The sequence below is a fragment of the Carassius gibelio genome, chromosome B13, assembly GCF_023724105.1.
Source record: "Carassius gibelio isolate Cgi1373 ecotype wild population from Czech Republic chromosome B13, carGib1.2-hapl.c, whole genome shotgun sequence".
Lineage (NCBI taxonomy): Eukaryota > Metazoa > Chordata > Actinopteri > Cypriniformes > Cyprinidae > Carassius > Carassius gibelio.
Genome location: NC_068408.1, coordinates 13056658 through 13082931, shown reverse-complemented (window position 1 = coordinate 13082931; position 26274 = coordinate 13056658). Strand labels below are relative to the sequence as shown.

Sequence of the window (26274 nt, the reverse complement as noted above, 5' to 3'; positions counted from 1 at the left end):
GAAAAAAAGTGTTTGATTTACAATGTACACTACTGTTCAAAAGTTTAGGGTTGTTGTATTTTTTATTTTAAATACAGCAATAACATGAGTGGTCATACATACATAGAAGAGACGCTTATATATATATTTTTTCATTAATTTCTGCATCCTTACAGAATCTTGCTGACCCCAAACCTTTTAACAGAAGTGTAATACTCCATGTTTACAACACAAATGTATGGGGAAAAAATTTTTTTTAGATTAACTACTGATCACCACATTTATAAAAAAATATGTATTCAGTACTTCAGGAAAAATGTAATAAAACTAAAAAGTAATAATCAAAATATTATTAATATTCACAAATCTAATCCAATAGTCCAGAGTGGTGCTGCACCATGCATCTCACCTAAATTGACCCCTGGGTCGTTCTGATTGAATGGACATGTAGCTGGTGCTACTGATCCGCGAGGCACTGCTGGCACGAGAGATGGCTGACACGTCACTGACATCACTGTCTGAGGACTTATGGGATACATTTTCACTGCTCTGTCGCTGCTCCTTATAAAGCTAGTGGAATGGAATGAACAAAAAATTTAAGCATACATAATTTGAACTAAAAACAAATGAGAATTCTAAATTAAAAAATAACGACAACAACAACAACAAAAAAACGTTTGAATGACTTTGGATGGGATAATACTCTATCATTCTAAAGGTTTGCATTCTTTTTTAGTAGTACTTTAATTCAGCAAGGATGCATTAAATCGATCAAAAGTGACAGTAAAGACATTTATATTACAAAAGAATAATGTTTCAAATAAATGTTGTTCTTCTGAACTTTATATTCATCAAAGAATCCTGAAAAAATATCATGATTTCCACAAAGTTAGGCAGCACAACTGTTTCCTGAGCACCAAATCAGCATATCAGAATGATTTTTAATAGAAATCATGAGTAATGGCTGCAGAAAATTCTGATTTCTCATCACAGGAATAAATTCATATTCAAATTAAAAGATTTTAATTATTTAAAATGGTAAGAGCTTACAACACTTCTCTCAAAATAAAAATAAATAAAAATCATACTGAATCCAAACTTTTGAATAGGAGTGTATATGAATTCTAATGTGAGAGAGAACAAACGGCACTCACCTCTCTTTTATTCTTGAGCGTCCTCTCCAGATCGTGGCTGGTACTGGAGGGAGCTGGTGTTTGGAAGGTACGTACTTTCATTTGCCGCGTTCGCTCCTCTGAAGCAAGAGCTAATACAACAATAGGATGCTCATCATTTCACATTTTGCATATTTACTCAAAGAACATTTGGAAAAGTAACCAGTGCAAGTCATCAGACAACGACTGTACCTTGCTCTACACTGCTGCTTTTGGCAGGGACTTGAGGAAGCTGTCTGATCTTGCGTGTCGAAGAAGGGGCCGCTGTTGATGAGGAAAATTTGGAGCTGGAGTGTGGCTGCACCCTGATGGAGAAGACAAAATGAGAGAGAGAGAGAGAGAGAGAGAGAGAGAGAAAGAAAAAAAAGAGTGATGCAAACTTTATCTTATGATTGTATCTAGTTCAAAGGCCATCAATATCGTAAACCAGTGTGAACCAAAGTGAAAACTACTGTTTGAACAAACAGCATCAAGAACTACTACACATTTTCACTAAAAGAACATCATATCTTGATTGGACCAATGTCTGCATACTCGGGGTACATTATTAATCACATCAGATATGTATTATTGCTGAGAGCCATTAGGAAAGAAAAACAAGTACAAGAGTGGCAGGTGTGAAACCAGTGAAAAAAATAGCGTTAAACTGTGAAAGAGCGGTAAACACAGAAAGCTGTGGGTAGGTGATGAGGACGGGTGGATTTTCAGTATGAAAAGCAGCAACCACACAAAACATCTGAGAGGAAAGAGTAAAAGCAGCAATGATTATAGCAATTACAAGCCTTTTTGTGCAGGATGGGTAAGGGACAACAAGGCCTCTCAGCCCAGATCAGGGTCGGCACCTTTCCATTTGGGGTGAGCCTGGGGTTGACCCCCTCACAGGTCACCTTACCCAAAGGAGGCAGGGATACCTTTTTCCTGCATGAGCCCTTTAGAATGAAGGTTGGCTGAATGCTGCAGGCCAGTGCGAATAGCAACATACAAGACAGAATAAAGGAAAAATAAAATCAATGTGACAAACCGGGGGGGAAACAAATGGAGAAAAAGCCAACAAAGTATTTGCAAAAATAGATGGAGAAATAAAGTGTGAATGTGCGAAGAAACAAATATGTTTGTGGATGAAGCCAGTGCAGCATTTCCCTGTAAAAAAATATATACAGTACACAGTGTAAAGTATAATATACTAAAATGTATAACAAAGTCCAAAATTAATATTCGCCATAACTTATGATAATGGATGATTTGAGAAAATCTACTAGCCATACATTTTCTTATTTAAAAAAATATTTGTTTTCTATATTTCCTATTTTTTTTTCTATTTTTGATGAATTAGTCTCCATCACTCAGCAAAAAAAAAAAAAAAAAAAAAAAAAAAAAAAAAATTTACAGAAAAGACAAGTGAGGCACTTTTCTTTGCAATAATGTTTAAAATCACTTGATTTCTTCAGATCACTGCTTTCCTAATTTCAACTGAAACATTTTTGTTATTTTTTAAAGATTACGAGAAACAGGTGAGTAACTATTTTATTACACCAATTTATTTACTCATGAGAGTACATTTTTAATTACATTTGGAGCTTTGGCAATGCTTTAATTTTGGGCCTTTTTATAAAATAGAGAAATGGTCAGGAACAACTGAACATCCATTATTCACCATTTCACAAAAACACTCTACAAACCCAATCTAGAAGCTTTATCCAGTGTGAAACAAGTGTGATTTGTGTCTACAACAGGTACTGTATGGACACAAAGGACTTAGCGTACAATCAACAGGCAATGCAAATGTGACGTGAAATGACGTGGTTTGATAAGTCTTACCGCTCGCTGTCAGATATTTTCTTGCCACGTTTCTGACAGCTAGGCTTGTCCAGAGTTCTCGACTGCCTGCAACATGGAAATGATCGAGGCCAGACAAAAAATAAAAGAATGAGGAGTGGATTCACTCAGGACTGGATGGACATTAAATGAAACTCCTGTCTAATAAAATGCCACAATGGAGATGGACATGTTTCTGGTATATGTGCACTAGAGCTCTTCCTGTGTGTGTGTACCTCTGTGCGTCAGGCTTTGCACTGAGGTGGTGAACTGTCTCCTGAGCGGGGAACATAGCCTCCAAAACCCAGCTGATTCATAAGATCAGGTCAAACACATATGAGGGGCATGGACACATAGACACACAATGACACAGTATGGGCTGATGTTAATGAAACATAATTTCATTACACTTTGGTTAAGTGGCTAAAATATACAATAACATGTACAGAAATTAAGACATAATTAAGACAAACTGTGCATGATATGGAACACAGAAACTTGACTCTTATGCATCAGGGGTCGCATATGACTTATGTGACGTTCATACCCGAAAACTTTAAAACGAAACCTCTGAAATCATTACCATTTCAGTTAAACACAGAGAAAAATAAGTGAAGACACATGCAGTGCCCCCAAAGGGCCTGGACACTTAAAATGTCTGAATATCACAGCATTTGCATCTGCAAATCAATTATTTAACTTTTATTGCCTGAAATGTTTTGCCTGAAAAGTGTGCTTGTGGTATTTTAACTTCAAATTATATCAATGCAATACAATGCAAAGATATTCATACATTTTTAAGTGTTAGCATACTTTTTGGGGCCACTGTTAAGTGAAAGAGTGTCTCTAAATGACAAAAAGTGTTGGAGAAATTCATAGAAAGGTTTAGAAGATAGTATCAACAGAACAAATACGTTTAGAAAAAAGGGACTAAAATACAACCTCAAGAAATCCAGAGTAACACAACACAGCACAAAAGCCACAAGTCACCACATTTTTAAAGCTACTAAGCAGCGGAAAATCTTCAAAACACACTGGCGATCACATTATAGAGAATTAAAATCATGGGGTCGGGTCACAGCAAGCTACAGAAGGCTGGAGGGTTAGTTACATCCACTATCTAGTCCCATGGACATGTTAGAAGAGCAGAGAAGTTTAGCAATAGGACTGGAGGACAGGACGGATACCTGTCGTCTTCTGGGGAGGCATGCTGAATTAGGATCCTGGGGCTCATGGGTCTGGTACGGGGCAGAGACTGGGTGCTCCTGCGTGAGTGTGTGCGTGTGTGATCCACAAACACCCAAAGAGTTGAAAGTGGAGATGGAAGAAACATGGGAAGTCAATTCAGAGACTGTGACAACGGTCATGTCAGACATATAAGAAGATGCACAGATTCAGGGGACCCATTTTTTACACTTCTCCTGCTAGAGTGGTTGGATATATGCTCCCTATCAAAGTCAAAACTGTCAGGCCATAAGAGTCACTGGACGCTAATAGAGCAGTGCAAAGTGGGTGACCCAACAGTGGTATGCTACTTTGACATTAACATTAACGTAGACACACTGGGTTTTATTTACTAATACTTGCAAAAGTATCCCAGTTCTTACAGAAATATTAAGCAGCTCAACTCTTTCCAACATTGATCATTAAAAGAATCAGCATAGGATCTAAAGGATCGTGTGATACTGAAGACTGGAGAAGTGATGCTGAAAATTCAGCTTTGCCAACACAGGAATAAATTACATTTTAAAATATATTCAAAAAGAAAACAGTTATTTTAAATTGCAATATTATTTCACAATATCACTGTACTTTCAATTAAACAAATGCAGCTTTTGTGAGCTTAAGAGATTTGAAAACAGAAATAATCTTAATGACCCCAACCTTTTTAAATACAATTGATTTATATAAACATTTAGCTAACACTTTACTATAGGGAGCAATTCTCACTATTAACTAACTGGTTATTAGCTTGCTTATTATTAACATATTGGCTGTTTATCAGTACATATAAGTTACATATTCTGCATGACCATATTCTACATCTTTAATACTACCCAATTACCTAACCTTAACAACATCCTTAATAACTATTAATTTGTGGTTAATGGTTTGTTAATACCGTGAATCGGACTTTAAAATAAAATGTGACCAAAATTTAACTTAGCTAATTTAATGTGTCTAATGCCACAAGGATTTGTATATGTGGCTTTAGTTTGTTCTAACTTTTATCCATAAAAAAAAATTAAAATAAAAAACTTTCCAAAAAAAGGAAGATTTCTGTGTTTGCACACAAATTTTAAGCAAAACAACACGTGTGTATGCACATTAGTAAATAAGACCCAGTGATTGCTGTGTTTAAAGGACATCATGAAGGAACAATCGAAGAGTGTCCTTAAATGTATGTGGATGATATTAATGACAAATTCACAAAACTGAAATAATCTGATTCAAAATAGTATACCTGTCTCGTTCAGGTGAATTGGAATTAGAACCTGGTCTCAGACAGTTGGTACTAGCACTTCTAACCCTGTCAAGAGAGGGCTGGAGATCACTAGGGACACAACATGCCATCCAATGGAGAAAGAAGAGAAAAAAGGAAGATGACAAAGAAAAATAAATTAGGTCCAAAAAAGATGAAAAGCAAACCTGTAAGTCTTAAGGGGAGGAAGTCAAGAGAGCTGCTAAAATGTGTTGAGTGAGATAATGGTTGAATTTTCTGCTAACATTCGGAATGAGGAGCTGCTGGCTCTTGAATGTTTGATGTTTATATATAAAAAATGGGTTTTGACATGTTCGACCCCTTACCTAATATGGCTAATGGTGATCTTGTCTGTGCACCTAAGAACTCGACGTGTGACTGTACGTTGAGTGGCAGTGACCACAGACAGCCGTGACTTTGACTTAAGGCATGCAAGAAGTGTTAAGCTGAACACAAATGAAAGTACAACAAGTGCAAACATAAGTTACAGAAAAAGACCAAAAAAATAAATAAATAAAAAAACATTATAAAATATAATCACATGGCCATGTTTTCTGTGGAGAAATGTTGGATGTTTAACACTGTGTCCCAATTAAAGGGAATGCTAAAGGATAGCTTTCTCCAGGAATTATGGACATACTTGGTTTGGACAGACACATACTGTAGCTTGTCCCATCGCGCCAGGTTAGGACATGCCTCAAGATGTTTATAGCTAACGCTGATTTACTTTCTAACTCTTCAAATAAATTGTTTCTTTTAGAATACAGATGCTACTTTAAACATCCACAGAAACCAGAACACCAGAGTCAGATAGAAAACACTCACATTCACTTACCATCTTAACATCTAACAGTGGCAGATTCCAACAGGATTGTCTGTACTTCAATCTCCAGCTCAATGACTACAATATTACACTATGTGTTTAGATATGGCATACGATGATGTTGTGGAAAATACAAATGTGCTGTTTTTTATGAACCCTTGTGACAAAAGCAGCCAACTTTAGCATATGCTTATACCAGAAATAATCATCTTTCAAAAGAGCATACTTAAGTGTGAACTGAATGTGATGTTTTCATACACGTTAACTGGAATTAAATAAAAAATTATACTAACACTTCAGTATAGGAACCAATTATTTGCTTATAAGCATGACTTTTATTAACATATTGGATGTTTAGCACTTATAAAGCATTTATTCTACATATTCTTCATCCCTAATCCTACCCAATACCTAAACTTAACAACTACCATATTAACTATTAATAAGCAGCAAATCAGAAGTATATTGAGGCAAAAGTCATGGTTAATGGTTTGTTAATAGATATAAAGTGTGACCAAAATTATGACATTCTGTTATAGTAGCTTACATTTATATGAAATGCAGTTAGCCAAACTTTAGAGTGCTTATTTAACCCACTTAAATAGGACTGAAGTACATCTTTATCTTGAATGTTTTAAGCACTTCTATTGTCTTTGAAATTCAGTCAAGTGCACTGCTGAATGTACTGACAAACATTCATGGAAAACTAAAATAAACTCAGGTCATATCCATGTCATCTGTATGTCATGTATTTAAATATTTTTAAATAAATAAAAGTTGAAATCTAGAACTTTTAAATGTTAAATTTAATATCTAATAACACAGCACAGTTAAATCATGCATTTAAGTGCTTAAGCATGTTACAGCAAAATAAGTGTACTTCTTTTAGTTACGACAAACTGTTATTAAAACATTGATTTAAAATTTACTTCAAAAAAGTAAAACTTGTAATATGACAAGTAGAGTATCATTTCTAACAGTGTACTTAAGGATGTATATAAAAAAGAAACAGTTGTAAAAATGTACTCTCTAAGTACAAATTAACTAGCCGTTAATTATTATATTATCATTTAAAAGTATATGTATATATTAAAAGTATTACGAGTATAATTAAAATATATACTTTTAAGGTTTTAAGTACAACTGCACATTCAATACAATTAAGTGCACTTCAAGGGGAACCAATATTATTACTCTAAATTTACAACATTAACATGCACATCCAGTATGAAAACATACTGTGTCAGAATTTGACAATGATAAAAAAAAATGTATGCACCAGCATTCTGTATATTGCATGAGCTAATCCATAATAAAAGTGCTCTGGAGATCTGAGCGAGTTTGAACGTCACAGATGCTATAAAATCCTCATTAGTCAGAAAGGATGCCATGGCTTAAGTGTTCCTTTTTGGCCGCCTTACCTGTAAATATCCTTATGAATTCCATTGACTAATAAAGGCATCTTGGGAGGCAGAGTGCTACTGTACTTAGATGAACTCCTGCCAAAACTGCATTAACATGCAAGCATGCAAGAAGGAAACAAAAGATGTATCAAAATCACAGCTGTGGTTACTCCACCCGAACAGCAAAAGGATGTCAAAGGTCACACATGCACAGATCACTCCAGAGGCAACTCCCTCATTCTAGATCATGTTTTTTCTGTCAAACACACTCAGAATTAAATCGCGGTCAGTAACGAACAGAATAAAAATAAACGTGTCAAAATGACACTTGAGCACAATGAGATAGATATTTTCAGAAAGCTAACGGTTGTCGTGACGAGGTATTCGTCTTTAAGGCTGTACGCCAAAAGCAAGTGGAAAGTTCAGCTTGTAATGTTTCTTGTCAACGAGCTGCTCTGAAATATTAGAGTGGAGAGCCGAAGAGTTTGACACGAAGCATTTGAGAGAGAGAGAAACTGGCATCAACATTCAGGGCTGGTTTAATTAAATAGAATAAACTTCAGGCTAGGTGAAAGAAACAGGTACAAGGAGGCTTTTCAGAATGAAAATGATATTACCAGCTCTTATGACAACAAGATAGTAATATTGATTTACACAGTAGTCTGAATACAACAATAGTATCATTTACAGATTGGTGGTTCAATTCTGGCCTTTTCTTTACCTTTGGGTGTGCAGACACTCTGCGCTTCTACCCCGCATTGATCTGTGTATCAAGATGACCTCACTGCAATTACTATGGAGATGGAGGACACATACGAAAATAAACAATAAAACAAAAAAGACCGATAAACAAGCAAACATAAAAGAAAAAATGGGCACCAGTAAGTGAGTTAGAAGAGGAAGCGTAAAAACCTTTAAAGTCAGAACAATGCACAAAGGTTAAAAAAGATGCATCTTCCTGTACGATCATCTCTGTCCATAGAAACCCTTTAGTGGCGTTCAATCCTTTCAAAGACACCCAGTCACATGTGGTTTGGCTTTAACCCACCTTCTGAAAATGGTGCTTTGTAGTCCTTTGTAGATTAGCAAGTCTGGAAAATGTTATTTCTCTTTCCAAAAACTCATTTTAATGGTGTTCAAGAAACAGTATTTTTATGGAAGTAAATGAAAGCACATGGAAGTGATTATTCACAATAAGGCACACTTGTACATACTCGCTTGGGCCCGCACGTTTCTATTTACCTGTCATCTACGTAATCTCTCTCTTGCACACGGGCACGATCGTGGTAGCGTGTTGGGGAACGGGATCGCCGGCTGTGCTGGACCTCATCCAGACTCCTTAGAGAGCAAGATGGAGAGAAACCAGGGTTTTAATGCAGGTTACAATCATTTGGAAAATGATAAGTCCTAGCAATAGGTAGGGATGTACCTCTGTGCAGGGACGTTGGCCGGGCGGGACCGTTCCCTGCTCTCCTCTCTGTGTGGGGACACAGATCGTGAGCGATACTGAGTTGGCCTGATCTGGTGTGGAACCTCTAGTGTAGTTGCTCGGTCTCTGTCTCTTTCCCGTTCTCTTTCTCTTGATCGGTTCTCTGTAGCTGTGATGATGAAAAAGCAAAAAAAGCATTAAAGACAAATTTTTGGAAAGCCTGTTTGGAAAATTCAGGTTTTGCTTATGCAGTCACCGGGCTTGCCAAACCAAATTCCCCATGTTAGAACCCATCCAAAAAATAAAATGATTGACATAATATGTTAGACCATATCTAACAAGACATGCAAGCTAATTAAAATACCTTGTCCATTCTCCTTATATCCATTTGTGAACAATGTGTGCTTTTGACAGTTCAAGGACAATTTGGGTTCTAAATATACATGTAAATACACTACCAGTCAAAAAAATAAATAAAAATAATAATAATAATATATATATATATATATATATATATATATATATATATATATATATATATATATATATATATATATATATATATATATATATATATATATTTTTTTTTTTTTTTTTTTTTTTTTTTTTTTGATTATTTAATAAATTGTTTTCTACAATTACATTTGTACATATTTTTTCACAAACTAGAACATGACAGAATAATCTTGACTTAGTGGCAAAACATTTATTCATTGTTTTCAAAGAATGTACTTCTTCATTAAATAGCAAAGTACTGTAAACTGAAAAATACATTTCTTTGTTTTTTTTTCTTCAACAGAATTTCTTTTTGACACCATTTATTTTTCCAATAAAACCATTAATAAATATAACTTCATTGCTACAATCATAGTAATAATATTATGTACAAAAAAAAATGTAAATGTAACTTCACAAAAGTTCAAAGGTGGTCATAAAAACAGCCAAAAAAAAAATAATTGCCACAAAAAAAACTATATCATCTTTTTTAAAATTGCAGTATGCTTATATTTTATGGAGAATGAAGTCAAGGTATGTCACAAAGGCACTGTAACACAAAGACTTGTCATTTTCTAACTTCTACCATGCAGAAGCAAAATAAAATGTTTAGCACCACCATGAGGAAGCAGTCCTCCCGTTTACAATTTCCCATTGTGATCATGCATGTGTGATAATGTGTGCATTATTCTTCAAGTCTAAACTACTAAACTACAGAGAAAAGCACTGGAGACAGAACACATTTCAGATAGCTAGTGTATCCCCCATTTAGAAGAAGCACCACTTTATATTCATTTTTAATGCATAATAGTACAAAGTAGTTAGTTTATTAGTATGGGATGAATGAAACATGTCAGATGTGTCATGATCGGTGAATGGTGCAGTGTCTCCAGCACAACAGCAGTGACTTCTGAAGGAAGGGAAGGCCTGCTATTGGTTGCTTCTCTCTTTTGGGGTACTCTAATGCACAAAATACAGAGAAATGCCAAAGTTGGCATTGCCTTGGCCCCTCCCACCCACCTGTGGCGACTACACCAATACCATCATCACAATCAGTTTCTGTAATACGCTGCGAGCCTGCACACACAGATACAGAATACACACAGGCATAGATGTACACACACACACAGAGATACAGATGCGAATGCACACAAAGCACTGTTGGAGTAATCCATTGTTAGGCAAGCAATAAAATAGCATACTAAAATATGTCTTGTGGATACACTGTACCCATGGGCCACACTCCTACACACTAACTCACAGGCAGCACGGTTCAAAAACATACCTCCGCATGAACGCACAGACAGAACAGACATGAAGACCCTTGAATATTGCAAGACAATGCCAAACATATTAATGAGAATGGATGTATTTCAGGACCTTGGCCTAAAAGATATGTTGATGTTTAACAGATGTTTGATGATTGTCCTTCACCTACTTATATATAGATTAGTAATGGTGAAATTATGATAATATCTCTGGCTTGACTTAAAATCTTAGAAAGTGAAGGAATACTTCATCTATTTTAATCTAACTGCCCACAACCTCTTCAGCTTTTGGTAAATCTGTGAAACACTGAGGGGGCGAATTTACTAAACGATTGTGCCTCACAATATTGTGCAGTATTTCAGCGCAAAACTCATATTCATATACTGCTCACAAGCAAGCAAAATCAGGGACAAGTTTTGGTGGTTCTATAAAAAAAGAAGTATCCAGCACCAAATCAGCCAAATTAATTTTAAGCACCAAATCAGCATTTCTTTTATGATTTCTGAAGGATCATGTGACACAAAAACTGGAGTAATGATGCTGAAAACGTAGCTTTGCCATCACTGGAATAAATTACATTTTTAAAATATATCAAAATAGAAAATAGTGACTTTAAACTGTAATAATATTTCACAATATAACTGATTTTACCGTATTTTATATCAAGAAAATGCATAATGTATACGCATACAAGACTTCTTTAACAAACATCTCATTGACCCCAAACTTTTGAATATTATTATAAATAACTGATACGGTGCCACAACAGGCATTTTTAAATTAGGTAACCAGAATTCGCACCTAGTTGTATGCAAATTAGGATAATTAATCGTTCACGGTACAGATATTTGTGTACATTTTCTATTGATCACAGCAGCAGTAATTTTTCTAATTATGATCAAGTGATGGAGAAGAGTTTTTCAATTGGACACATACACAGTTGCTGATATAGCTCACAATGCTTGCAAATAAACAGCAGGATCGACAGATGAAATTAAAATCATTCTTGCTAATTTCCTCCCTGTAAGAAAAAAGCACTTGGACAGAAAGTGATCGAGTGTGTTCAACTCTTTCAGATGTGAGGTCGTCCACTTACGCTGCAGCTTTTTGGTGGGTGTTTCTGTGTGTCCGTGTCTGCGGGGCAGGTATGGCGACGGGTGCGGCAGTGGGATGGAAGAGACATCATGTGTCTGCAGCTTGTACCAGTGAGGCTTGTCATCCAGCAGGGCAGTCTCCAGCTCGATTAGGATCTAGGTTCAAAGACAGGAGAAACCGCAGACAGTCAGGTGTGATACCGTACCAATGTTTTTAGAGCAATTCATGCTGCAAATAAATGGTCAAAGTTAACATATGCTTCATACTTCTCCCAGAAAGTCACTCTCCTCTGCTTGTATTCTGGGTTGGTCCCACACAGTAATCTCCAGCATGTGTTCTCTGAAATCCCGGCGATGGACATGAGAGTACACAAATGTCTGGTTCCACTTGGGCTCCAGACTTTTCTTTACTGTCTTCGTCCTTCTCTTGCTCTTATCACTAAAGTAAAACACAAACAACATTAAAACAAGAACATTAAAACTGCTTGATGCACATATCAGAAAAAAAAAATAATAATAATAATAATTGTTTGAGCTACACTTTTTTTAATGGTTTTCTTTACAAATTTTTATTTTATTTTATTTTTTTTATTTTTTTATTATTATTATTATTCTGAAGTCTCACCAAGGCAGCATTTATTTGCTCAAACACAATGTAAAAATAATAATATTCCGAAATATTATTGCAATGTTAAATATATATTGTTTAAAAATATTGCTATTTTCATATATTTGAATATTATTAATGAAAGAAGCTGTGCTGCTTAACAAATTTGTTGAAACTTTTTCTGTGTTTTTTTAATGAATAGAAAGTTTATAGAAAAACAGAATTTATTTTAAATATGTATATTTCGTAACACTAGATGTCTTTACTGTCACTTTTATTCAATATAATGCAATTTAATGCAGTTTCCTAAATAAAAGTATTCATTTTACTTTTGAACATTAGTGTACAGAGTTGTCACAATAAAAAAAAAATAATGTTTGCAGTCGATACAACACCATATTGCTTAACTCTAAAACAAACCCCACAGTAAACATCTAATTTACCTTCTATCTGGCAGGAAGTACATTTTGACATAGGGGTTTCTGGGTCGTCCATCTGATCTGGGTGGCAGGTCGATAGCCTGCAATACGTTCACTATCAGCTGATGCCCGACCTTATCGTACCATATTTTCACCTACAAAACATAAATACATAAACAGCGAATAAACAAACACTCTAAGCACAACACTGTGAATATACATACTTAAGTATGTACTGACCGACAGCTGTCCAGGCAGTAGCTGAGGGGCATCTCTAAGACCACTCGGGCTGGATGGGGACAAGACAGATATAGAGGGTCTTTCCAGCTTCTGTGATTCGAAGGAACTTGAACCTGCTGCAGAGGGACAAGAAAAACCAAGTGTTGAAAACATCAGAATAATGTTTGCATATTTAAAAAAAAAGACACATTATTTAAGAGTGCACAGTTGATTCAGTACGTACTAGATTCTAATGGAGGGTGTGATGTTTCTGGTATTCGTGGTATATCACTGAAAAAAACAAATCCATATATTAGTTGTCAAGTACACTACTATTCAAAAGTTTTGGTCGGTAAGATGTTTATAAAATAAGCAACTTATGTTAACCTAAGCTGCATTTATTTATATAAAATACAGTAAAAAAAGTATTACATTTTGTAAATATTATATTTTAAAATAACTGTATATATTTAAACATGTTTTAAAATGTAATTTATTTATTTGATGGAAAAGTTAAATTTTCAGCTGGCATTATTCTATTTATCATTGTCACATTATTCTGTAGAAATCATCTTAATATGCAGATTTAGAGCTCAGGAAATATTTCATATTATTATTGATATTGAAAACAGTTCTGCTGCTTTGATATTTTTAAACAGAAATCATTTGTAACATTATGCATGTCTTTATATCCACTTCTGATCAATTTAATGCCTGCTTTCTGAATCAAATATTTATTTATTTTTTTTAAATAACTTACTCTACACATTTGAATGGTAGTGTATTTGGGCATTTAAGCCATATTTAATGTATAAATATTTTTGTATTATACAAACAAGTATCATATATAGTGTCATTTATTTTGAAACAATATAGCAAAATCATATAGGATTTAAATGATAAAATGATTGAGAAATTGTTTAAAATATTTTTGACAGAACAGCTCTAGTATCATTTAGCCGACATTTACATGCAATTTAGGTGTCCAAATAATCTAGACACACTGACAAATAGTTTCAAGTCAAACATCATCGGCCAGAGGTTACAGAAGAGAGGTGTGCTCTTTATAAGGGCTTTAGGGACAGAAGACAGAAGCAAAAGAGGAGAGAATTCAAATTAATCAAAAAATCACAGCACCTCTTAGACCTGGACTGTGTTTTACTTGCAGCTAGGATTTATACACTTTTTGCAAGTGTTTGGAGAGAAATCAATGAATACATCTTTTTAAAGAGGTGGGAGGACAGAGCAAAGGAGAGTATAATGGCTTACAGTGAAAACTAAACACAATACAAGTTAAACATTTATTGCGCAGTTATTCAAACACTCTTGTTTAATTACTGGTCCAATTAGAAAAAAATTATTATTAAATGTAGAATCAAAATATTCTTGATATTTCCACATACTGTAAGTGTTCATCTACAATGAAAGCTAATTTTCAAAACTAACTACCCATTTTAAAATATGGATTTTTCTTTTTTAGCTTTCTGAAACACCAGAATTTGAAATCAGGATAATTGTGATCATCACAATTCACCTCTATATGTAAGTGTGTTATGGGCAACTCAAGTCATTTAAAGATACATAAATTATGCTTCCGTTAGGTAAATAAATACCTTTTTTGAAGCAAGAATCTTTGCTAACTTTATAAACTAACCTCAAGAAACAGAATATAAAAACATTTTTGTAGACAAAACCAGACTAAGATTATAAGTGCACCCCAGGAAACATTATAAAATAATTTACAGTCAGGTATCCAGTAAGATGTGTGAAAGAAGACTTACCCTATTGGCCTTGATACTACTAACTCAACTTGTGGTTCTGTTTGGGAATTCAAGATGATATTGTAAACTTCTTTCTTGGTTAATCCAGGTAATGATTTACCATTCCACTGAAGCACCTCGTCACCTACAAACAGCCCAAATGTGTGTCGTCACATTCAATTCCTGCACACATCTGAGGACAACTTAAACTCTTAAAATAGAAATGTCACTGATTAAACACACTCATTAAACATTTTCAAAATATCTGAGGGCTAAATGCATTAATACATACATTTCAATTCAATTAAATGTCCTAATTTAGCACAGTAAATTACACAAGTATTTCCCCTACCAACTACCCTCCCTGTTCATTAATCATTGCACTCCCCAATTCCCAATTCTCTGCCAATTAGCATCTTCATTTCACTGTATATATATACCCTGTCTGTTTTAGTATGTGTCACAGAGTCCTTTCAGTTATCACGCCACTTCAAAGTTCTTGCCTGTTGTTTTGTGTCTGATGATGTTTGATTGCTGCCTTGGTTTTGACCCCTGCCTGGACTGGATTTGATGTATGGTTTTCCCTTATTAAATCTTACTGCTATTGGATCTACCTGTCCTCTGTTCTTGTGTGGGGATGACAAAAGCATTTTTGTAAAAGTTGCTTAAATCTCTTAATTTAACTAAGGCCTAGTCTGGGCTTAACAAAGCCCCATTTGTGATGGGGCCTAGTTATTTAAAACTGAGAGAAACTGAAAGAAGTTCTGGACTCACCGGCCCGTAGATGACCCACCACATCAGCTAAACTTCCTTTCTTGACTTTGGTGATGAAGGCCCCAAGTCTCCCAGTTTCTGTAATCTTCCCCCCAACCACCTGTATCCATACAAATCATTTAAAGATGGGCAAAGTCTACAGAGAATTCAAAAATGGCAGTACATTGTGTGTGTGTTTTCATTTTTTGTACATGGTCCATGACATGGTGTAGTTGTTGTCTTCATAACGGTCAGGAGAGGAACTTGTGTTTATACAGTATGTTTATGCAAGTTGCTCTCCCCTCACCTTTAGCCCTAGCAGAGCCCCAGCCTCTTTTGGCATGGCTGTTCGCTTGCTCAATGTGATTCGGCCAATTAAATGATCACCTTCCTTGGAGGGCTGCCATGTAACCGGATGCTAAAGAGAACAAGGCAGAGATGAATCCCATCAGAGAAAGGACCATTCCATTACATCTAACCCTTACCTAACCTTCACAGTCACACTCATGCGCATTCACACACACAGACACAACCAGGGTCATTATAGCTAACAGAAACAGAAAAAAAAAAATTATTTTAGTTTCACTTCATGTACTTAAATAACAATACTAAAATGGAAATAAAAATGGAAAAAGATTATATAGATATAAAAAAGCACAAGAACACAAAAAATTACTAAACTTTACTAACTAAAAGAAATATCTAAAAACTATTTCAAAATACAAAAAAAATATATAATATTATCTCAGTTATAGTAAGTACTACTGCACGCAACTCACCACTGTTCTCAGTCAGTTTAAAGTTAAGTTTAATTAACTATCGACTTTCTTAGTTTACTCTCTTGTTTGTCTTGTAGATGATGGCAAACACAAAAATGTCATTGCAAAGAAAATATGTGTCATTATAATACTTAAGACCACACAGTCCTAATAACATTAACCAATGTGTAAATAGCTATTTAGTTATTGTTTTAGCACACTTGCATTTGTTATTCCTCAAATCTGATGTACGTCGCATTTAAATGTATACATTCGCATTCAAGCTATGCAGTTTTTAACTTCATGCATATCCTGGGAATCGAACCCATGACCTTGGCATTGTGAGCTACAGTGGCATACTATCTGCAACAAACAAAACCAGCTAATTTACAGTTTACAGATCAGTCAATTTACAAGTCCTGCGATACATTTTCTTCTAAAAAAAAAATCACTTTGTGGAAGTAAAATGGTCAGTGAACAATGTATGTTGATTAAAATGATTAAAACACAATGTAGGAATGACTTACATGCCACGCAGTGGGGTCCAGTGGACAGCACTCCCAGTCCCCTAAACACACACACACACACAAATTGATAGAGTTACACTGTACAGTACATATGCTGACTATGTGAGCTGCCACTTTACACTAGCCAGAGTCCATCTCTAAACCTGTTTACACTTCATGAATATCTGAGCCCCAAAATGGCACATGCAGCCAAGATCTCATGCTAAAATATGCCCTGCTTTGACCCACCTGCAATGCAAGAGGGAGCAAGAGTGTTTGTGAATATATGTTTTAGAGCTACATTTAGTCCCCAGACAGTTGAAGCAAATGCTGACACCAATGCTGAATACACACTCCCACACACAGACACACAAACACACAGGCACAAAGGGACAGTCTCAGCGCTTTCCGTGATGTTGGCATTCTGTTTACTGTTGGCATGTTATATGGATCAGTGCCTTGTTCATACGGATTTCTGGGCTGTTTTCCGGATATTTTTGAGCACCTGGGATGTCTTGAGTATGACGCACAGACATGGTGAAGAGTGCTTAAATTGTCCTCCCAAAAACAAAAATAGATTGTAAAAATTAAATGTTGCTATAGACATCCGATTTGAATTACTTTCAGTCATCTTTTAAAAGGTGCAAAATAAAAGCGTGATCTACTTTCGGTTGACCAGTAGTTTTTACATGGACAAATGTTCAATAAAAAATAAGTGCTATTTGCCAGAGAAGCATCACTTTTACTGATATGATATATATTGATATGATACTTTTTTAAATTTTTAAAAAAACCTTGTTAATGAAGACTATACTGTATAGATTTGGGGAGGGGCTCTTCTGACTCAAAATCACCAAAAACACCTTAGAAACACACAAACATACACACATTTATATATATATATATATATATATATATATATATATATATATACAAATACTGGTTATTTTACAACATGACTCATCCAATCCAATTTGTAAAGTCAAGTATTGATTTTATAAAGTAGCTTCAGCTAGGGATGCATCGGATTAAATAAAAAGCTCAGGGGTTCAAAATAAGGAGAAAAAGAGACATTGAGACCTGGATAGCTTACTTACAAGTATGTCAGGGAATCATACTTTTTTTTTAAGGAAGGCTGCTTCTTCACTGTCTAACCCAGTTCTGAGGAGGGTTGTCCTATAAAAAGTTAGCTCTAATAAAAAAATGTACTCTGGAAAGCAACAAAACTCAACTATCGCTCCTGAAAGTTTTAACAGCTAAAAAAAAAAAAACACCCCAGAAAAACATTTTCAGCACAAAACAATGAGCAAAGGAAACATGCATTAATCATAATAAAATGCCATGAAGTAATATTAAGAAGAGGTCTGCATGAAGTATTAGCTGTCTAAGGGTATACATGTTTAATATACTGCTTTTGGCATGGTGGATTGGTCCCCTGTGTGGGCTTTTATCTAAGCCTTGTACTTCTCATCCACATGACCTCCAAAATATAGTGCTTAGCAAATAATTTATTAGTACATTTTCAGATCGCATCATACAGTACGTATTGACACACAATAGTATTATTCTACTTCTAATAATTCTAACTTTCCAAGGCAACAACAAAGAAATCAAATCTAATTAATATCAATCTCTGCTCAAGACTTTTTACCCAGTTCTGTAGAACTAAAAAATAACATTCTGAGTTTAAAGTTCAAATATCTTTAAACTTTAAACTTAACATTTCTTTGAAAATTTCTTTGAAATCCATTCTTCGGCCATTAATAACAGAACTAATATAATAACTTTGAATAACAAAAGGTGTCAGTTTGATTTATTCAGTTCCTATTCTTTAGAAGAAAGAGTCGATCCTCTTACCTGTTGTTTCTGGTAAACCTGATGAAATGCTGTTGCACTGATAAAAGCAAGCTTGTGTTCTGCTTAACCTCCTCTCAATCTCCTGTTCTCCTATTTTTTGTCTCTCATTCCTTCTCCTATAGTCTGTCTTTCCTAGTCAACTCATAATGTTTACATTTCACCCCTGGCTTGTGTTAATACACTGACCTTTTAAGTCTGTGTTCAGTCAGTTTGCCAGGCTAACAGCACACAGTGCAAAATGAATAATCTCCTCTCCTTCACACCCCAACCTTCAAGCAGTCAAAACCAGTGAACAATTACCCTGCGCATACCATCTCCTTAATAAATATCCACAGAAGATACACTAAATCTATCTATCTATCTATCTATCTATCTATCTATCTATCTATCTATCTATCTATCTATCTATCTATCTATCTATCTATCTATCTATCTATCTCTCTCTCTCTCTATCTATCTATCTTTTATTTATTCAGAAAAGATGCATTAAATTGATCAGATCAAGAGACTTATAAAATATAAATTCATTTATATAATAAACATTTATATTTTAAATCAGTGCTGTTGTTTTTAACTTTTTATTTACCAAAGAATTCTATAAAAAAAAAGAATTCTACAAAACTATTTCCATACAACTATTTTCAACATTGATAATAATAAGAAATGTTCCTTGAGCACCAAATCAGCATTTTAGAAGGATTTTTGAGCCTAAACTTTTGAAACAGTAGTGTAAATTTTTTATTCAGTGTTGAACTGGCTTTTTGCTTTATTGACAAATTATTTTCCTATTTAATGCTGTTCAGTTGCTTTGTTACAATCTGTTAAATAAAGGTGACTTGACTTGACTATATATAACATGTCAAATTATTACTTTTTTTAAGAAATCAGTATATAACTTGTCAGCATGACGATATATAGTGCTTCGAGAATCAAGAGTTTGAATCCCAAAAATAAAACTTTAAAATGAAGAAAGAAAGAAAGAAAGAAAGAAAGAATGTAATGAATTAATTAAAAAAGTATAAAACCTGCAGGACCTTTATGGACAGTCATTTGTTGAAAACCCTGCCATTTCCGCACAAAGCAAATGAAAAGTCTTGCAGAATTTAAAAGAAGTTAAGCAACCTCTTGATAGTCATAGCTTATCCATTTGTGTGTTGCAAAAAGTACTAAATTCATCAGTCAAATGAAATATTACATTCATATTGATGGTGGTTTGCATTTCTAAATCATGGAGGTTTGTGTTTATGCAAACACATGATTAAATATATAAATGACACAAAAGCAGGTATCCATCTAACCCACCTCTCTCACTGACGCTCTCGATCTCCACATCTTCACAACTGGTGTATTCCGGTGTGGAACCGGCCTCCTCCTCCGAGCTGCTAACAGATATCTGCCTTTTGTTTCCTCCCCGTTTGCTCTTGTAGGGGCGGGGCGGGGGCGGTCGTAGAGATTCCGATTGGTCAGAACTGAGCGAATCATTGCGCAGCATGCTCTCAGCTTTTTGACGTTTAGATTTGCGCAACAGCGCAGCTGAGCCGGGGTCCAGGTGGCTCGGCTGCAACTTCCTGTCCCATTCCTGAGGCTCCCTGAGCTCAGGTGGGCCTGCAGGCATGGCAGGGCCCACCCTGAACCCAGGAGCAGGCGGCTGTGGGGTGTGGTTCGTTTTAGGAGGAGGACCCTGCACAACAGGTGCACCCTGCAAACCTGTACCCCCCAAGGTCCTCTCTGGGGCGTAGGCCTGCTGCTGGCACTCCAGCGAGGCCTGCCGCCCATCTGCCCATCTACGTGCACCTCTGTTGTCCTGCACCATCTCCCCTGCCTCCCTCGGTTTAGGATGCATACGTCCATCAGGCTCCACTGGCCGGAGCTTGGCCGGATGATGGGAAGCATTTGAGTCAGTCCTGCACTGTTCCCTGGGTGGTTTCTGCTCCGCTTCAGTCCTCCTGGTCTCAGGACTGTCGTGCTCCTGAGAGCGAGTCTTCATCAGTTTTCGACTTTCTCTCCGATTTTCTCCAGTATCTCGCTCCTCAGAGTGAATTTTGGATAGGCCTCGCCGCCTCTCACCTCTTGGCCCTAGCTTGCCATTCTGATCAGAGGCTGCTGGTGGCTTTTTTCTAGAGGTCAAAAAATTACACAACATCACTAAAAAAAACTCTGTTACAGACAGTCTTTTCAAACTGAAAAGATTATGTTGTTTAATGAGACAACACACAATGCATCAAAAATAGAAACCAAATGAGCATCACAATGTCATGATGCTTCTTGTTTGTCATGAAAATACTCACCTAAACTGGTTCGTAGGTCTGAGCTGGTTTAATGTGGTTCTCAAGCCTGGCCAAACTTCATCTAGCCAGGTTTAGCTGGCTAAACTCATGTTTAGCTGGTTTAGTTGGCCAGCAAAAGAGTGCCCAATCTATATCTATAGATCTACTATATTTTAAGTTTTAAGGTTCTTTATTGGCTTCCATGGAACCTCACAAGGTTCTTTTTAATGGAAAAAAGATCTTTAGATAATTTAAATGTTCTTCACACTAAGGAGAATAATGGTTCTTTTAAGAACTGGTGACTGAAAGGTTCTTTGGTGAATCAAAAAAAGATATAGAATCACTGAGAAAATCACTTTATATTTAAGACTTAACTTCCAAAGCTATCAGGTAATTTATTTAAATGTGATTACAACAATAAATTTTAACTGCAAAAAAAAAAAATAGAAAATTTATAATCATTAAAATTGAGACTGAAATGAAAGTTGTGATTATCTTCCCTATTTTATTAGAGTGAAACGGCTACTCAAGCAAGAATAAATTTAAGGTGGATACTTGATTTTATCCATCAGGAATTGTTTGGATTGTTGGATTGTTTTTGTTTGCTGCTGAGATCTCATTTGCGTGACAGGTTGCTGGAGGGATCATTGTACTGTTCTCGCACTGTTGCACACGTCATCAGAGAAGAGAAGTGCGAGGGGGAGGGAAGTCAATGCTTTTAATTAAAGATTTCAAGGGCAACTGAACAAAAAATAAATTGTGCACAGATAAATAATTTATAATAAACACTGCAATATTCCATAAACAATAAGAATAGCCAATTCTGACTTTAACCATTTTTTGGTCATTATAACCTTTAAAAAATATTCAGGGAAAAAGTTACTTTTTTAGTTTTTGTATTGAGGGAGCGAGAGGTTGAAGTGTACCTTTCTTGTGGAGGCTCACTACGTGAGCGCGATGACAGCGTGTCAGCTGACCCTGTAGAAAGGCGTTTTCTGGGGTCGGTCGGGGCATGTGGCTGGGTGTTATGGGCAGTGGAAACGGAGGAGTCGAGAGGGTTCTGAGACCTAGAGCGCGCCTTCTTCTCCCCAACGGGACCTCCACACATGGCCGGTTCACTCACTGCTGACCCAAGCTCTCCAGCCTTGGGCCCATGGCTGGGAAACCACTCTCCTGATTTAGTGAGCATATCCTGTTGCCTTCGGCACTTGTTACATACCCACATTACCTGGGGTAAAAAAAAAAATCATATTTCAAAATTTTTATATTCACTAATTTTGTGAAGATAAAGTGTTTAACTCCTGTAATTTTGCAACTGCAAAAATAATGAATAATTAAAAAAAAATGATTTCAGATACTGTAGTCCCTCCCAAAATGGTTAACTGAAATACAAGAAAGTGTTTTGACACAAACACAATGACATACTTCACATGTGAGTGACATTTTAAATCTAACAAAATAATAAAAAATATCAAAAGATGACAGATGAAATTAGAGTCACACATCTCTCTTTTTTATTCATGGTCAATGACAAGTTGGTCATGTTGGTTTAATATGTTTATTTGTTTGTTTGTTTGTTTTTGTTTTTACTTAAAAAATTTAAAGAAAAGGTTACATTTAATGACAAGAAAATTAATGTAGTATAACCAAGTGAAATACAATAATACATTTTAATAAGTTATTAAATAATTATTTAATAAACTGAAGCATTTTTTGGCATTAGCACTGAAGCATTATTTTTCTTAAAAATACATATTTTAGGCAATACAAGTCATGGATAATATTAATAAATATTATTTTTATTATTATTATTTTTATTATTATTATTATCAATCATTAATGGATATAATTTATACATTTAAACTTGGCTAATTAATCGCATTTCTAATGTTTTTTATTATTATTATTATTAAACTAATAAATTGTTGCATGCTTATATTATCCAAATTACTGTACGTGATACCTCAAGTTCACATAAAAAAAATGTGACTCAACAGCTACAGATAAAAGGGTTCTTCATCATGTGGTGACCAAAAATAAAAGCTGAGGCGTCAAAAAAAAAGAGCTAATCTGGCAGAGACACTGAAACCCTGCGATATGTGACTCAGGTCTGACAGACAAAACGGCAGCCCGCTATAAGGGATAACGTAGGCAGGAGGAGGTGTGAACTGAAAAAATGAGACAGAAAGGAAACTGTTGTGTTAGCAGGGATAAATGTAAAGACAAACAATGAATATTAGGTAGTAATGTTAGCTGACAGAAGGTGGGTGCTGTTGAAACAAGAGGTTGAGACTTGAAACTGCGAGCTCCGTGGGATGTAATCACATGCCCACAGAGCAAAGGCATTGACCGTGGTCACTGTGGGATGATTCGCAGGAACTGTGGGGAAAAGCATGGAGGGTCGGGCCACGATACACGCAAACATTAGCAGCGCTATCCATCACCCTCCTCCACACACACACAGAAAGCCTGCCTGCTGATTTCCTTTAGCAGGAGGATCAGGAGCGAGGAACACAAAAGATCTTGGCACATTCCACATTTGTTCTCCTTTTTTTTCCCACTTCCCTCCTCCAGATTGCTTTTGATTAAAAGCTTGGGAGGTTGCGCGCGAGAGTGAGGGAGGGAGGGAGAAGGAGAGACATGCATCAACACATCTATATTTATCCAGGCAGCCGCCCAGCATCATTGGGGATATGTTAAAAAAATTCCCCAGCTCACTGCATAACTTTACTCAGTGAAGACTACCATTGATCCTGCGGATGCAAGGCCAAACAACTGATCTTACACAGCGCAAACACACGCACACATTTAAGACGCAAACATATACACACACGTAAGCTTACACACACACGCAGCCTTCTGCTGCTGATGTCCTTGCCAGACAAACACGCTCTGTGGTTATAGTCGGAAAACGAAATGTTCGAATGTGCCACCTGCTACCAGAACTCCTGTCCTAGTTTCCGCTGCTTTTTCTTTCTTCTTTCACTTTCTGCCACTCAAACTTATTTAATCATTCTAAACTCTAAACTGAAATGCACACAATTTGGTCTTACTGCAATCAGAAACTAAACAAATCAATAACATTTTTCAAAAAATGTAATACCATAAAAACTTTCAAACACAGTGAGAAGCCATCATGATCACATCTATGACAACCCTCACCCCATGTGATTCACACACTCATTCATCTTTATCAAAACCTAAAATCACTCTGTGTCAGTATCAACGTTTTTCATTAAAGGGCAATATTTAGAAATTGTTTTTTGGTGCATTTTTACCTTCATATGGGCATTTCTCCCTACCAATAAAAAAAACACAAAGTGTGCCATCCATTTATACCAAATACTTCAAATTAATGAACTAAAACAATTGAAAATGCATATAAATATTAAACTGTCCTAATCTTGAGCTCTCTATGTTCTTTATATAATTATGGCACATTATGGTTTTGGTGGCTTATTTTACATTGTGTTATTAAAGCCTAATTAAATTAAAATACTTTATAATAGCTATAAATTCAAAAATTGTATACTGTTCATACTGTATACACTTTAAAAAAGCTTCTGATGTTACTGAATTTCACTCGGAAACTGAGAGCAAATTTCACAAATAATTACACAGAAATTGCAAGTAATGTTGATTTAAAGGTAAAATTATGAAATAGAAATTGTTGTAAAAATGATTTATTTCTTTAGTACTTCAAACTATTTCAGTTAACTGCCAAGGCAACATTTCTCACTTTCATTTAAGTTTTTTGAGTTTTAATTTTTCATGTAATAATTATATTTTATTTCATTTCAATCAAAAGTTTACATTTTTTCTTAACAATAACTATGCCTCAAAAACAGCAAAAAGGAATATGACATCTATGAGTAAGAAAATTCAACAGAAGTACTAAATTCCTGAAATTAAATTGCCCTATTATGGGTTGTGAAAGGCCCATATTTTGGTTCTGGTTGACAGGTTGACATGCATTCAAGGTCAAAAAACACTTTTATTGTCTTATAACATGCATTTATTTTTACTGTACCTTATTATTTAACCTTATGATTCATTTTTCCAAACTCCTCCTTTGCATGACGCAAATCAACTGTGATTGGTCCAATTGATCTCATTTTCATTTCATCATGTCTGTAATTCCTGATAAAGCAGCATTTGTGCATGCAGTGCTGCTTTGTGTACAGTGTTACCAGGAAAACTATTTTTACCGCTCAAAAAGCTGCAACTAGTGGCATAGAATGAACTTGCATCTTCATTTAAACCATCGCTAAAAGACATCAACAAAACGGCAACATAAAACTCCAGAGACAATAACTTCACATACGGTGCACTTTCAGATTTAAAACTTTGCAGGATGTTTTCAGCCACTTAGAGCTGTGTTACACACTGCATGATAGGTAAGCAACTGACAGAGCTTAATTTTAATATGAAAAAAAATAAAATACAGAGGCACATGAGAAGGTCTCCAGTGATCATACTCTAGGAGTGGTGTTGATACAGAGGTAGCAATGGTGTGTATGGGGCAGAGAGGGGCAAGAGGGGCAGCATCATGCTGTGATTGAACAGGGCTGGCTGAAATCCAAACTAATCTAAAGTAAATCAGCAGCAGAATCCCCAGCTGTCGGGCACAGACCCCGACCCACTTCACACGGATTACAACACTCAAATACCAGCCGCCTCTCCTCCAACAACCCAGGAACACTGTACTGCTTCCTCTCAGATCACACATCACTTATGGACAACAAGACAGGAGGAGGCAGCCGGTTTAATCAGGACAAACTGCTTTCAGATGATTTGTTTGTGTGCACAGACAGTAAAACTGCACAAGCGGATTATTAATGCACAGCTTTACAATGTTACCAAATGTGCTAGTTGAGCACTTGCTTTGTAATTCTGTGAGTTTGTTGAGAAATTGTCCAAGAAAATGTCCTTGCAAGAACCATAAGAGCATACGATTCTGAATCTGGGCTGCTAGCGATATCAATTGAAGCTCCTTGCAAAGTGCTTCCCCATAATATTATAGATGTTTTGCCAGAGCTTGTTCTCTATTTTTCATCTATTATTTATTTTCAACAAGCTGATCTTGACATTGTTGCATTACTGATGGAATCTGTTACACTCTATAAAAAAAGTCTATAAAGATTTATATGAATGATTAATATGTGAA

At 35.7% G+C, this 26274-nt stretch overlaps 1 protein-coding gene across 9 annotated transcripts in view; it reads right to left on the bottom strand.

Moving 5' to 3' along the window:
- Positions 1-26274, bottom strand: part of LOC127970164 (regulating synaptic membrane exocytosis protein 1-like) — a 75987-nt gene that overhangs the window by 9412 nt on the left and 40301 nt on the right. For 3 of the 9 annotated variants that reach the window (XM_052572456.1, XM_052572457.1, XM_052572458.1), the window contains 22 exons: positions 22034-22335; positions 20143-20957; positions 17005-17045; positions 16027-16137; positions 15741-15840; positions 14988-15111; positions 13451-13497; positions 13228-13343; positions 13012-13142; positions 12229-12400; positions 11964-12117; positions 10619-10675; positions 9104-9272; positions 8917-9012; positions 8396-8467; positions 5431-5520; positions 4154-4231; positions 3203-3274; positions 2970-3035; positions 1344-1456; positions 1134-1243; positions 389-549 (listed from right to left, as the gene is read on the bottom strand). In XM_052572456.1, coding sequence (XP_052428416.1) covers positions 389-549; positions 1134-1243; positions 1344-1456; positions 2970-3035; positions 3203-3274; positions 4154-4231; positions 5431-5520; positions 8396-8467; positions 8917-9012; positions 9104-9272; positions 10619-10675; positions 11964-12117; positions 12229-12400; positions 13012-13142; positions 13228-13343; positions 13451-13497; positions 14988-15111; positions 15741-15840; positions 16027-16137; positions 17005-17045; positions 20143-20957; positions 22034-22335 — 3197 coding nt within the window. Of the gene's footprint in view, positions 1-388; positions 550-1133; positions 1244-1343; positions 1457-2969; positions 3036-3202; positions 3275-4153; positions 4232-5430; positions 5521-5774; positions 6991-8395; positions 8468-8916; positions 9013-9103; positions 9273-10618; positions 10676-11963; positions 12118-12228; positions 12401-13011; positions 13143-13227; positions 13344-13450; positions 13498-14987; positions 15112-15740; positions 15841-16026; positions 16138-17004; positions 17046-20142; positions 20958-22033; positions 22336-26274 lie in introns of those variants that run through there. The other 6 variants (XM_052572459.1, XM_052572460.1, XM_052572461.1 and 3 more) reach the window with 6 other exon arrangements.